Consider the following 14,147-nt stretch of genomic DNA (forward strand, 5'->3'; position numbering starts at 1 on the left):
AAGGCACAGCTTCCCATGTCTTCTCGTCCAGTTGGGTGGCCTCAAAGAGGACGCTGAGCACTCCCTTCCCTACAGCAGCTTGGGGCTTGCCCCTTCTGGCTGTTTTTTTGGTTCTGTCTGGTCAGAGGAGGTTGTCTTCCAGAGCAGCAATCGTGACCCCCAGTGGGGAAATCAGAGAGCCTATGCTGGGTGAACACATGTGTGGACTTCATACATTCCCCAGGAGTTTCTGCAGCTCCTACATGGGCTTTGGGCTCTCCCCAGTTGTCTCTGCCTTCCTTATTGCTTAAGGGTACCTGCCCCATTTCTGTTCAGGCTGCTGCAGTGTAGCCCCACCACCAAGTCAGTCTGCTGCATGTCAGTATACAGGATGCCAACAGCTAGCTGCCCTTTCTGATCGCTGACTGAGGCCTGGGCCTGGCTGTTTTGCTGCAGTTTGGTCTTTTGCACATCTGCCTGCCCTCTCCTTCTCCTCCCCTTCTCACCCTCATTCCAGGTGAAGCGAACTCTTTTCATCAACGGGATCTCAAAGTACGCTGAGCCAGAGAAGATCAAGAAGCATTTTGAGTGAGTCTCCTTGTATGCCTAATTAAAGTCTGCCCTGAAATAGGGATGTTTTTCCTTGGGTAGTGCTACTGTCAACAGAGATGGCAATAATACATTCAGACTGGAAATCTAGTCAAAATCAGTGAATACTTTCGTTTTGGGAATCTTACTGTAATTTTTTTGTGGAAGTGTTATCTAAATGTGAAGTGGTTTGTACCTTGACATCTATCCTATAGCTTGAGAGCTATCTCTCTGCAAAGCCATAGCGGGTCAGCACAGGAATTGGTGGTGATGGTACATCACAAAATGTAGTCAGGTCCAGGGATGAGAAAGGGGGGCAGGAGGCACTCAGGCAGTGTTTGTGGGATGTTGTGCTGCTTCTTCTGCCTTGATTGTGCATTTGGCAAAAAGCGTACAACTTTTCTTTTTAGCCAAAAAAAAAAAAAAAAGAAAAAAAAAAAGAAAATTCCTCTTCCATCAGGACCTCAGTAAACATATTGTCAGGAGCTTGTTTAGAAGCCATCCTAGAAAAAGGAGAAATGGTTTGAACCCTTTGGGAATGCCCCAGACCCCAAGCCTTGTGGCAAATGAAGGCAAAGAGAGGATGTGGGGTTGGAGGGGTGCCTTGCTGCCACAGTGGTAGTTTTAGTTTTAAAAAAATCCCCCCCCACACACACACGCATTCTGTCCTTTCTCTAAACCCTTCTCCAATCTCCTTGGAAATATCATGGATAGCCCCAATTCCTCCCAGGGCAAAAAGTCTGAAGAGGCATTCCATGTCAGAGTGCAGAGGATGCAGTGCTTCCCCCATGTACTGCTTCCCTTGCAAAGGGCAGAGACTGCAGGCAGTTATCCTGTCCCTAGCAAGCTTTTACTGTGCTCCCTGACACTTGGCCCAGGGTGGGCAGAAGTCCTGGACACCTGAGATTTGCTTGAGATATGGCTTTTGGTGCCACCTGTGATAGGCTTGTATTTCCCATTCACAGGGAGGCCTATGCCAACTGCACTGTTCTGGAGGCTCGTCCCTGCTATGATGTGGCCAGGCTGATGTTCCTTGATGCAGAGAGGTAACTCCTGGGGTGGGGAGAGAGGGCAGGCTGTGCAGGCTGGCGGGGTCTGTGGGGCAGGAGTGAGGGGCAGCTGCAGAGACAGGGTTGGGGTGCACCGGAGGTGAGGAGTGAGCCCTTCTCAAAAGAGGGTGGTCCTTGAATCTGATGCCACAGAGGCTTTTCTGAGCCACCCTCTTTCTTCCTTTTCCCTCTCTCCTTTTGCAGGAAGAAAGCTGAGCGTGGGAGAATCTACTTCACCAACCTGCAGAGCAAGGAGAACACCCCGTCCATGATCAACCCCAAGCCCTGTGGCCACCTGTGCTGCTGTGTTATCAGGGGCTGTGAGGAGGTGTGGCATGATCATGAGGTGTCAGGCAGAGGGGCTTTCAGGGTACTGGATGCTGGAAACTGTCTCCATGCTGCTCGCATTGACTCTTAGTGCTCTTGGTTCCTGCCAGCCACAGCATGCAGCGGCAGTCCTGGAATAGGAGCATGTTACAGCCTCCCCAGCACCCCTTGGCAGCTGGGCTCTGTTTAATGAAAATGAGCTCTTTTTCTCTATCCCTCTTACTGTGGCCCAGGCAGAGTTTGCCTGGCTGCAGACAGTTTCTCTTCCTCCACCCCACTGTCCTATTTGCCTCCTTCCTAGCACTCAGATGCAGAGCTAACGAAGCTGCTGCCCTGCAAGCTGGTCTAGGTTGGCTTGGCTGCCCACCTTCTCCTTACAGTGCTGTTGTCATGGTACAAAGGGATCAGGGGTGTGAGGAAAGTCCCCAGGTCTCTGCTGTAATATCTGTTCCCCTGCCCAGGTGGAGGCCATTGAGTACTACACTAAGCTGGAGGAGAAACTTAAAGATGACTACAAGCGGGAGAAGGAGAAGGTGAACGAGAAGCCTTTGGGGATGGCCTTTGTCACCTTCCACAATGAGACTATTACAGCCATGTGAGTGTAGAGGGGCCTGTCCTTCCCAGAAAGGTGACTTCTCCCAGCTCTCCCCTTAAATCAGAGTAATGCTGGCACCAAGCCACCTATCCTTGTCCTGGCCATCCCTCTTTGTTAGCATCTCTCCCTCTTTTCCTTCTTCTCCAGAATCCTCAAAGACTTCAATGCTTGCAAGTGCCAGGGCTGTGCATGCCGTGGGGAGCCCCGGGCCTCCTCCTGCAGCGAGTCCCTCCATGTCTCCAACTGGACAGTCAGCTACGCCCCCGACCCACAAAATGTCTACTGGTGAGCACCTCTGCAGGGGTCAGCAGGCCCCAGGGATGGGAAAGGGGTGCACTCCCCCTGTGTCCCTCACCTTCTGTTTTTCTGGTAACTAAATGGTTTGCTGAAGCCCGTCCTGGCTGAGCTTAGAGGGTCTGGTCTGACATGGAGTGGGGGGAAGCGTGGGGTTGGCACCCCAAGCTCTATTATGCAGTCTGGACTGGTGTTGCAGACATGAGGATCTGGACCTGCCATTCTCCCCGTGTGGCCATTCTGATGCCCTGTCTCTCCCCCAGGGAACACCTTTCCATCCGGGGCTTCATCTGGTGGATCCGCTGCCTGGTTATCAATGTGGTCCTCTTCATCCTCCTCTTCTTCCTCACCACACCTGCTATCATCATCACCACTATGGACAAGTTCAATGTCACCAAGCCTGTGGAGTACCTCAATGTAAGGCCTTAGGAGAGGGACACAGGACAATGGGTAGCAGTGAAACCTCCCCAAGGCACAACAGCTACTGCAGGCAAGGGGGTAGTGAGAGAGATTGTCAGCATGCCCCAGTTCCTGTCAGCCTGACAGCAAGAGAGGGAAGCTGCAGGAGAGGGGCTGGTATGCCATGCTGTATGCTCTTCAGCCTCTGGGAGGGGGTGCTGAGCCTGGCCAGGGTGCTGTGGCAGCTGTGGTGCTGGGCACTCAGCTGTCAACAAAGGCGCCAGCTTCATCTCAGATCATCTCTGACTCGCCTGAGAGCTGCTGCATTACGTGTAACGCGCATTCTGTTCTTTGCCTTGTTGCAGAACCCCATCATCACTCAGTTCTTCCCCACCCTGCTGCTGTGGTGCTTCTCTGCTCTGCTGCCCACCATTGTGTATTACTCTGCCTTCTTCGAAGCGCACTGGACCAGGTAAGGACAGCCAGTGCCTGTTCTTAGCCATACCAGCATGCTACCTGGGCACTTGACACTTCTCACAGAAGCAAGGCTCCTGGCTGGCTCCTCTTGCTTGAACTTCTGTCTCCCACTCCAAGACATGATGTTATGTGGCACCTCTTGGACACCTTGGCATCTGTCGCGAACAGCTGTCCTGCCATTCCTGGCCATATATCATTCTGCAGCATGGTTGTTTGAGCTAAGCTTGGTGTAGGTCTGCAAGTAGTGGAAGAAAGCTGGGAGAGCTTGGGGCCAGTCACTGTGAGAAATGCTAAGCAGCAAGAGAAGTCTTGGCTAAGGTGAGTGTGCAGATGTGGTGTGCCCGTGCCCATGTGTAAGTCATAACTTTTCCAAGGAAAAGTTACCTTAGCTGCTATGGCTTCTGTCAATAGAGAATGTATTTGAAGTGCAGAGCACTAGCAAATGTATTTGCATGTATGATGTGAGCTTTCTCTTCTGCTCTGTGTTGCAAAGACTTTGGTTGGGAGGATGCCACCAGGTCTGAGGGCTGCAGGTCAAGAGAGATGAGAACTGATTGCTGAGAGTCCTCCAAAGAGCAAATGAGCATGATGCAAGGGCTAGGAGAGCCTGTGAGGAAAAGGTGGAGGAACTGGGACTCAAGAACAAACCTCACACACACTGGAGAGGAAAGGGGAAATACTGATCTATATCACTAGCGGGCAGTATGAGATTGGGGTTTGACACTGGGAAGAGCTTTCTCATGAGAAGGGTGGTAAATGCCTACAACAGACTGCTTGGAATGGGTGTGGGCTGTGCACAGGAAAGTTTGGCTGTGGAGTTTGGACAGACTGTTGGGAATGGGAGAGCTGAATCTCTCCTGGAATAGATCACCCTTATAGGTACCTTCTGGTTGAACAGTCTCCAATATTTGTCTATCCACATTTATGCATAAGACAGACAGGCCTTCCCAGGCTGTGGGGTGGGATGCAACTAAAGGCTCCTAGGCAGCTCTGCCCTTCTCTATGCTTCCTACCTCCCTGGTCCTACCACATGAGATAAAGTAGGCCTTTTTCTGCTGGCATCTCTGACAGCTGCAGATTATTGAATGAAGCCAGCTTCTCCTCAACACCTCATCCACTTGTTCCTTGGCTCTACAAATGCTTACCTTGTCCTTTGTCTTCATCTTGCTCTCTCACTGTCGCCTCTAGGCCCTCTGATTTGTCTGTTTTCTCCCCTCCCTGGGAAGGGAAGACTCTGCTTTCTCCCTCCTTCCATCCCACGTGTCTGCCTGGTGCTTCCCCTCCTCTCTGTTGTAGCCCAGTATACTTAAGGTTTTCACATCTACTTTGTTGCCTGGGCCCATCCTGAGAAGAGTAAGCTTTACCAGCCCAACTGAGGCCAGACTGGACCTCACTGTCCCCACGCAACAATGCTCTCCCGAGGACTTTCCTCCTCCCTACCTTGTATCCTCTTTACCTCTGCTGTACTTCCTGTCACCCCTTCCATGATAGCCTCTTCCTCTCTCTGTGGCCAGGCAGGACATGCACATTGAGTGACCTGCTCTCGCTCCCCCACCTCTGCTGCACTTGCTGTGCCTGAGGGCACATGTCTCTGCCATGACTCCTGGTGATGGGGACACTGCTCCTGGGGTTAATGGAGTGACGCTGAAAGGTTAACGGCCTCCTCTCTGCTCTCAGGTCTGGAGAGAACAGGACAACCATGCACAAGTGTTACACCTTCCTCATCTTCATGGTCTTACTGCTGCCTTCACTGGGCCTGAGCAGGTAGGTGTGGAGGGAAGGCAAAGCAACTGCAGAGAGCTGGAACATGGGGAGGGCTGAGATGCAGCTCTGGTTGTTCTCCTGCAGTATTTCCTTTCCCTGATCTGTGAATGCTAGCCACTGTCCCCTTGGGGAGGTGACAGTTAATTCTGGCTAGTGTACCAGGCCAGATCACACCCGGTTGAGTCCTAATGAACTTATTGAATCATAAGTAGCAACTGTTTGCATATAGATCAGATAAGGCCATTACTACACGTCCTGCAGCTCTATTCATATGTGCCTTGGTGTTAATAATAACACCCAAAAACTTGGCATGGTCAATGGATGCATGTGAAAGGTCTGTTTGAGGTCTGCTGGTGAAAGAGATGTTCCCCACCTCTGTGCTGAATGTGCACTCAAAATTTTGCGCAAAACTAGTGAATTCTCTGTTTGAGCTAGAACTGCATAGGTGGGAGGGTGGAATCATGTGTAGGGTGCAGAAATGCTGATCCTTCTGCTGATCTGAGTCCCAGATTTTCCTGCAGGACCTATAAATATATGTTGACAGACAGTGTTGCATCAGCTGCCAGCCATCAGCATGGGCTCTCAGCACTGAACAGTGGCAAAGTGGAAAACAGCATGACTAAGAGGAAAGGGAAACTGGCTGGGGGTGCTCACTGTGATAGGGAATTACTTAGGCATCCTGGTGCAGGGAGTCTACATCCCCTAAATTGAGGCCAGGATACAGTCTCTCTGTGGCTAAATCAGGCAGTTCCTGAGAGCAGATAAGGCATCTGATAGAGACAGGAAAAGTAATCTTCCATCCCAGTGGGTGACTGCAACAAAGTTTCCCAGAAAAATCAAAAATGTCTTGTCGATATAATCATATGATCTAGGCAGGTGAATGCTCTCAGAGGATTTGCATTTTAACTGGGTACCATGTCTTTAAACAAATCAGACTTCCTTCTGAGCACAGAATCGTGCTGCTGTTGCATTTGGAGCTCTATACTCCACTCTAAAGGTGTCAGAGGACTGCACAGTTTTATATCCAAGATCCAGAATCAAAGGAAATAGGACTTGCTTCTCCTAGACGTTTTAATCTCTGTGCTTGAAACCTTGTACTAGTTTCTCTTGTAGAGTCAGTCACCTGTTGTTCCTTGCATGGAGGGAGGAAAATATTTTACTGACAGGATCAGGGCAAAGAGAAAAATTCACATGAGAATGGGAAACTTTACATCCTTTTTTGGGTTGTGTCCTGTTTTTCCCGGTGTCCGGCTTACCCAATTGTCAGTGACGTGTCCCAGGAGACAACAATAAGGGCTATGGTCAGAGATTCACGTCTTTTTAGAGCACCTTCCATTTATTTGCATGTGTGTGTATGTATGATATCATTGCTTTCTATTTCATATTGAATTATTGATTTAATTTAATTATGTCATTTAAAAGAAATAATAACCATCACTTCACTCCAGCTTTTATACTTGCTAAAGCAAGAAAAAAAACTGCTTCCTATCCTATTAAAGCTCCTCTGTAAAGTAGTAGTGTAAAACACAACACCTTCCCTGCTGCATACTTGGGCACAGGAGAGAGCTGAAGTGAGAACTGGTATACTGTCCCCTGCAGCATGGATCTCACAGGATGGGATTTTTGCCAGTAGGATTTCCATACACTTAAGACTTTCCCCTTTACAAACACTAGAGAGAGGAAAACTGCAGCTGTTGGGCCCTGTGAGATGTCGTTCTGCCCTGAGTGTATGTCTGGCTATGTAGACCTGCCTGTTAATACAGTAGTTGGTTCAGGAGAGCAGCTGTGGCCCAGGGGCATATACACATGTGGTCCTTGTCTACAACCCTCTCTGTGCTCACACTGGACTTTTTCAATTTTTTTCTCTTTTCTTCCCCACTGCTGTTCCCCTTCAGCTTGGATGTGTTTTTCCGCTGGTTATTTGACAAGAAGTTCCTGGCCGAAGCTGCAGTGCGATTTGAGTAAGTGAAGCAGGAGAGAAGGCCCTCTGTTGTAATGGGGAATCCTTGCTGACCTCCAAAGGTCACCATGGCCTTGCCCCCTGCAGCTGTGGCTCTTGGCTCATCCCCTACACAGCCTTATGGTAGAGGGAACACCTCCTGCAGCCTTTTCTCACTCTCTCTCTCTCTCTTCAGGTGTGTGTTTCTGCCAGATAATGGGGCCTTCTTCGTGAACTACGTCATCGCCTCTGCCTTCATTGGGAATGCCATGGACCTGCTGCGCATCCCTGGCTTGCTCATGTATATGATACGCCTCTGCCTGGCCCGCTCAGCTGCTGAGCGGCGAAATGTCAAGCGAGTATGTAGTGGGGCTGCAGGAACGGGATTATGGCTTCTACCTGGGGCTGAAAGTGCTGTGTTGGGGCACCTGCACTCCTTGGCCTGCCAAATCCTGTGCATATAACATGGGTGTAACGTGCAGACAGAGGGGTGTCATGTAGCCCCCTTGCTTGGCTTCTGGGGCTGTGCTGACAGGCCTCTGCTCTCTCCTGCAGCACCAGGCCTACGAGTTTCAGTTTGGGGCCGCTTATGCCTGGATGATGTGTGTCTTCACTGTGGTCATGACATATAGCATCACCTGTCCCATCATTGTCCCCTTTGGTAAGCAGTGCCCCTCCACCTCCCTGCATTGGAGGCTGGGGGGAGAGTTCTGGAGGGTAATGGGATGGAGTGGGGGAAGATACTACCTGTAGGTTAGAGGCACTGGGAAAGAGTTTGATTCCCCTCTCTGCTGATATCTCTCAGGGCTCATGTACATGCTGCTTAAGCACTTGGTAGACCGGTACAACCTGTATTATGCCTACCTGCCTGCCAAGCTAGACAAGAAGATCCATTCGGGGGCCGTGAACCAGGTTGTGGCAGCCCCCATCCTCTGCCTCTTCTGGCTTCTCTTCTTCTCCACCGTGCGCACAGGTAAATACCAGGGTGGGAAGCTTGCCCCTGCCAGAGTGCCTTGCTTTTGGCTTCCTTCAACACCCAGTTACAGCCCAACTTTGCTGTCCTGGCCCAGCCCCACCAAGCCACATTTCTGGCAATCTCCTGGGCATGAAGCACAGCCAGAGCTGCTGTGACTTCTTTTCTTTAATTTTTTCCTTTTTTGTTTTGCCTTGCCCCAGGGTTCCTGGCCCCCACTTCCATGTTCACCTTTGTGGTCCTTGTGATCACCATTGTGATCTGCTTGTGTCATGTCTGCTTTGGGCACTTCAAATACCTCAGCGCTCACAACTACAAGGTGAGTCTTGGTGCTGGATAGGGGAGTATGGAGCCATTCCCATGGGAGCACAGCTCAACAGTCAGACAGCAGAAGCTTTGGGGGCCCCCAGCCAGCCTGGGCGTGTGAGCTTGGTCCCCAGCAGAGCCTTTGAACTCCAGGTTCCCTAAGCAGAAAGTTCCCAAAGCAGCCTGGAGTGCGACTGTGTCCGTGCCATGGGACGCTGCTCCTATACTCTACAGAGAGCTCTAGGGTAGCCCTTACTGGAGTGTGGCTCCTGCGGCAAGCTTGGGGGCAGTGAGACAGCAGAAGTGTCACCCTGGCATTTTGTTGATTTCTCCTTTACCACAGATTGACCACACAGAGGTGGATGCCATAGAAAGCAGGCAGAACGGGAGACCTGCCACCAACCTGCCGGCTCCTAAATCCGCAGTGAGTCATTGTTCCCACCTTTATGTCCTGGCTCACTCCTTACTCAGGTTTAGGAAGGGGGAGGTACCACTGTACATTTTCCTTCTTGTCTGAGTACCTCACTCTTGGCCTTTCTCAGGTAGTACCCAGAGCCATTTGATGAGGGTGGGAGGCAAGTGCTAGGCCCTGTGCCACTCACCTGAGCTGGGTGATGAATTTTAATCCTCTCTCTGCCCACCCCACACCCTTTTCCTCCACTCCCCAGATGCTGTGTGATCACTTTCTGCCCCTCTCTCAGCCGGTATAGTAAATCCAGACCAACTAAGTCTCCCGTCTTGTTCTGCATCTCTCAGACTTCGTCCATCAGGAAACACTATCACCCACAGGGCTGGCCCTCAGCCAATGCAAAGGCGCCTCCACAGGTGTTGTATTGAAATTAAGGAAAATGATTTTTCTGCTCAAAGCCTTGCGGGACTGCCCCCTGCCTAGTTCTGAGGTTCCAGGTTCAGTCTTCTGAACTTCTCCTTGGCTCGCTGGCTCTATTCTAGCTACTTCCTTCCACAGTGAGATTTCTTTTTTAGCTATGGCTGAGGTCTGTGCAGAGACAGAGGGGTGCACAGGGAGCTGCCAGGCTCCTTGATGCTGCCCACCTTCTCTCCCCAGCTGAGCCTGTGGGGGAGATCTCCTGGCTGGGCACTGCCCCACTGTGGTGGGCTGCAGCTGCACCCTTCTCTCCCTCCTGCTGTTAGGCCCACAGTGCCAAGGCAGAGAGTTTGTATTGCAGCTCCCGCCTCCACCAGACCTCTTCCCTGTGCCCCGGAGTCCTGAACAAAAGAGGAAAAGGAGTTTCTGCTCTGGGTAGCTCAACACAGGCATGGGTATCTGTGAGCCCAACACAGTACTTAGAGCTGTTTGAGGATTAAATGGAGAGATTAGGTAAAGTGGAGCCTGCTGCTTTCTAGGGAGAGCTGGGCTCTGATATGCTAGGAGGGAGCCTAGATTACATATGCATGACACCACCCTCCCCAGGTCTCCCATGCAGTCTAGGGGAGCCCAGACTTGCCTTCCCAGCTTGTCCCTGTGCTCAGCCTCTCAGCTTCCATGGTGCTTCACCCCACTGTGCTTTGCTGCCCTGAATCCTGCAGGGGCTGTGAGAAGCTCCTGGAGCTCACTTGTGTTTCTGCTCTCCCCACCCCAACCCCTCCTCCCCCTTGTTTTGTGTGGTCCTAGCAGAAGTACATTGCCCAAGTGCTGCAAGACTCTTCACCGGAGGGCGAAGCAACCGAGTCTGAGGAGCAGGGGTCCCAGGATGAAGAGCTCATCAATGCAGATGGCATGAACGACACGGATTTCCAGTCGTGTGAGGACAGCCTGATAGAGAATGAGATCCACCAGTAGGGACCTCCAAAGAGAAGGAAGGGAAGGAGTCCCAGGTGCCAGGCAGGCTGCCGCACACGGAGACAGAGAGAGAAAAATTGAATGAAGTGAGCAGGCAGAGAGGGTGCCAGCCGCTGCCATTGCCCACCCCCCAGGGCCACTACCTTTAGCGAGGGCAGGGGCACTGAGGCTCTCCATTTCCCTGCCTCCACCTCTGCTACTGCTCCCTCAGGCACCCAGCTGGACAGCTGTGAGGGGCGTGCTCTTTACTAGCCACCTTCTTTAACACATATCCAGACTGCACAACCCCAGGGGCTGGGGAGGAAGGTGACTTTGACCCCTGCTGAGCTGCTTTTGTGAACCAGGAGGACCCAAGGAGAGCAGGAAAATTGGGTGCTTTGTGGGGACGGGGTGAGCACTGGGGGTGGGGGAACCTTCAGGCCCCATTGGGACTCTAGGGAAGGCCCCTCCATCCTCCTGACAAGAAACGGCAACACTAATAACTTCTTAGATTTACAAGAAGGCAACAAACACAAAGCTTTAACTGACCTATTGGGAGTCCCCATTAGTGAAAGGCTGGGAAGAGGGGTGGCTTTGAGCCACTAGGGAGCTGTTGTGTCTGTGCAGAGCTGCCCTGCCTTCTCTCCATGGCCATGTGTGCCCTTGCTCAGCCTGTGGCTGTCCCTTGCACCCACCTCCTGTGCTCCCATCGCCCCACCCCCCCGGGAGGGTTACAGCCTCGCCCTTGGTGGGGAGCTGCTGTCACCCACCAAAAGCCCTGTGGGGCTGGCGAGGGCTAGAGCACTGGGCTGAGCGGCTGGGCAGCCCTGTGCAGGATGAGGGGTGCCGAAGGCATTTCTCGCAGCTAGAAGGTGGCGTGGGCAGCCTCTCTCCCAGACGATGCCCCCTGCCCCTCCCAAGGCTCACAGTTGGGGGCATGGTGCATCCTTTTAAGTAGCATTTTTTTTGCACATTTTTGCTCCTCTTTCAAACAAAAATCAACCTGACCCCCACGTGCTACCCCAGCCCCCTGTGCTGCCCTGTGTCTGCACAGCCGCATTGGGCACAGGGAGGACTGGGTTGGGGGGGGGGTCTCCTGGGTGCTATGGAGAGGGGAAAAGGGGCCTGGACCACAGAGCCCCCGGCACATGCAGCGTCGGCAGTGCCTGGTTGGTGCCGGGCCGCTGCCTTCCCTGCACCTACAGGTCTTGGCTCGATGCAGTAGGCAGTCAGAGAGGGAGGGAGCCCCAATAAGCCCACCATTTTCATGAGGGCAAGGGCCTCATGGGCCTGTGCTGGCTTTATTTATATGTTTCACCCCTGTGGGCTGGACATGGGCTCGTCTGGCATCACCCAGCCTGAGAGGGGGAAGCCGTTCCTTCCCAGTCTCTGCCCTTGCTGCCCTCCCTGGTGATGGCCATGTCCTGAAGACAGGGAGAGGACAGGAAGGTTGCAAGAGGGGCCCTGGCCCCGGGGGCAGGTCTAAGGCCCAAGACCTGCAGGTGGGAGATGTGGACTGGAACCCCTGGTGCACACAGGGAGATTTGGCCCTATTTGAAGGTTCTTGTGAGGATGTTTCTGGTCAGGATCATTTGCCCTTAGTTGCTTCCTCCCTTTCCCTTGTGTAAAATGTAAAGGAAAAGAATAAATCTCCCTGCTATTGAGCTGTATTTATTTCCCTGAATCCCCTGCCACCATCTTGTTTGGTGCTCATTGCTGACACTTCCACCTTCCCTTTGCCTGTCTTCTGAGGGCTGCTCTGCCTCCAGCTTGCTGGAGCAATGCTTGGTGCCCTGCAGGGTCTCCTGGGGCTGGGGGGAAGAGGACAGTCATTTACCATTTTATTCACCATTTCTGGGCCCAGAGCTCAAAGCACTTTATAGACCCAAATGACTGAAGATTGAGCCCTTCCAGCTCTCTCTGGGGAAAGGCAGTCACAACCTATTGCTTCTTTTCTCCCCTTTCCCCTGTTAGAGGAGGGGATCCTGAGGCACAGAGCAGGCACAGGGCTTGTCCCATGTCACATGGCTCCGGGAAGGATGTAGCTGACTTTTCCATACACCTCTCTAATAGGAATTCCAGGCCTGGAGGAACTAGGGGGCAGAGGGGAAGAGATGTGGGTCTTGGAGGCAGGGAGAGGGCAGGCTGTGGCCATCCCCGAGTGGCCAGACTGGGGCTGAAAAATGTGCAGGGTGCGGAGAGGCACGTTGGTGGTCACCCGTCCCCTCCTGGGACAGGCTAGAAGTGAAATCAGCATGCGAGATGAGCGCTCCCAGCGTGGTCCCAGGCTGGAGTGGGGAGGATGTTGATCCTGCTTCCATGTTCCTGAACCCATCTAGCATCCTTCTCTCCCCACCCCAGTATGGCAGGCTGGCTGGGATGGCTCCAATCTCTGCACGCATGGTTGTGGCCCCAGGGCTGCACCTGTGGCTGTTGGGGCAGTGGCCAGGCTCTGCCTGCGGAGACCTGCGTTCTGATTGGCACTGTCTGTAGAGATGTGTATAAAACCCTGTATATATTTGTGTACAAAAGAAAAAAGGAAAAAAAGGAGTTGTTCTTGTGGTCTGTTTTTGTGGAGCGGGGTGGAGTTGGGACCGGAGACGAGAGACCTTGGCTGCAGCTAGGATGCAGGAGTATGCATGGTTCAGAGGGAAGAATGGGAGTTTGTGTGGTGTGTTAACAGCACAGCAGGATGGGTCTTGGTGCTTTCCCTTTTCCTCAGTAGTATTTCTGCACACAGGGCAAGTTTCAGCAGCAGCGCACATGGAAGCTCACCACGTCTCCAGTCAGGAACCTGTCTTCTAGCTTGGTGTGGGTAGATGGGTGGCTGAAGGCTTTGTGAAGGGTGCCAGGCCCCTGGAGTACAGCAGAGCTGGGAGTGCTCTCTGTTGTGTCATGCTCCCTGTAGCTTAGCAGTCTCCTAAGCCCACCAGAGCGCCCTGGGCACACAACAGCTAGATGGACTCAGGCTGCTTGATGCTGCTGTTAAACATAGGCTGAAGCATGGGTGTTTCCCAGCCAGCTGGCACCCTGGCCTTTGGCTAAGCAGAGTCACTACGTATGTGTGCAGTGGCTGTTGGTTGCCTGGCCTGTCACAGTGGTGGGGAAGTAGGGTGTGGGGTAGGCCTCTGTGAGGATAATGGACCAGTGACCCCAGCCAGCCCAGCTGCACCTCACCTTGCTGAGGCACAGCTGCATTTGATGGCCTCATGTGCCACAGCCCTGTTTCGAGTGGAGGCAAGCAGCATCCCTGCCACCTGGCTCCCTCAGAGCTTAGGTTAGTATGTGGGACCACCATGCTCCTCCACAAGCTTGGTGCAGGGTGAACACAAGGCAAAAGGCACTCCCTGGCAGCCTGCAATCAAAGGACAAGGAAGAGGTGACACCTGAGTGCAGACACAAAGAACAGTAAGGACAAAACGGGAGGCATGTTACCTGCTGCCAGGTTCCTGTAGGCCTTGCTACAAAGGAAAGCTTGAAGAGAAGATAACAGGGAAATTATGCAGGTATTTGTAGGAAATTACACCCAATGAACAAGGGGTAGGACATGGGACGGCCTGTGTGAAATGGAGCTGTCTCGAACCCCATGAAAACCAGGTCTTTAAGGGGCTTGCAATGCAAGGGACAGCAGTACACCAGCCTTTTGGCTGATGCTGTAGTGCAGTGGCCCCCTCCAG

The 14,147-nt window shown here is 52.6% G+C and overlaps 1 protein-coding gene across 2 annotated transcripts in view; it reads left to right on the forward strand.

Moving 5' to 3' along the window:
• The window catches only part of TMEM63B (transmembrane protein 63B), a 59,330-nt gene extending 46,310 nt beyond the window's left edge, over positions 1-13,020 (forward strand). Inside the window, exons 10-24 of one of the 2 annotated variants that reach the window (XM_064509515.1) lie at positions 497-567; positions 1,533-1,613; positions 1,821-1,944; positions 2,405-2,538; positions 2,686-2,823; positions 3,096-3,249; positions 3,597-3,703; positions 5,386-5,472; positions 7,368-7,433; positions 7,608-7,770; positions 7,967-8,072; positions 8,217-8,384; positions 8,588-8,703; positions 9,034-9,114; positions 10,327-13,020. In XM_064509515.1, the coding sequence (XP_064365585.1) occupies positions 497-567; positions 1,533-1,613; positions 1,821-1,944; positions 2,405-2,538; positions 2,686-2,823; positions 3,096-3,249; positions 3,597-3,703; positions 5,386-5,472; positions 7,368-7,433; positions 7,608-7,770; positions 7,967-8,072; positions 8,217-8,384; positions 8,588-8,703; positions 9,034-9,114; positions 10,327-10,491 (1,761 nt within the window). In that variant the 3' untranslated portion in view covers positions 10,492-13,020. Of the gene's footprint in view, positions 1-496; positions 568-1,532; positions 1,614-1,820; positions 1,945-2,404; positions 2,539-2,685; positions 2,824-3,095; positions 3,250-3,596; positions 3,704-5,385; positions 5,473-7,367; positions 7,434-7,607; positions 7,771-7,966; positions 8,073-8,216; positions 8,385-8,587; positions 8,704-9,033; positions 9,115-10,323 lie in introns of both variants that reach the window. The other variant, XM_064509514.1, reaches the window with a different exon arrangement.
• The last annotated feature ends 1,127 nt before the right edge of the window (positions 13,021-14,147 follow it).

The sequence above is a fragment of the Dromaius novaehollandiae genome, chromosome 3, assembly GCF_036370855.1.
Source record: "Dromaius novaehollandiae isolate bDroNov1 chromosome 3, bDroNov1.hap1, whole genome shotgun sequence".
In the NCBI taxonomy this organism is placed as follows: domain Eukaryota; kingdom Metazoa; phylum Chordata; class Aves; order Casuariiformes; family Dromaiidae; genus Dromaius; species Dromaius novaehollandiae.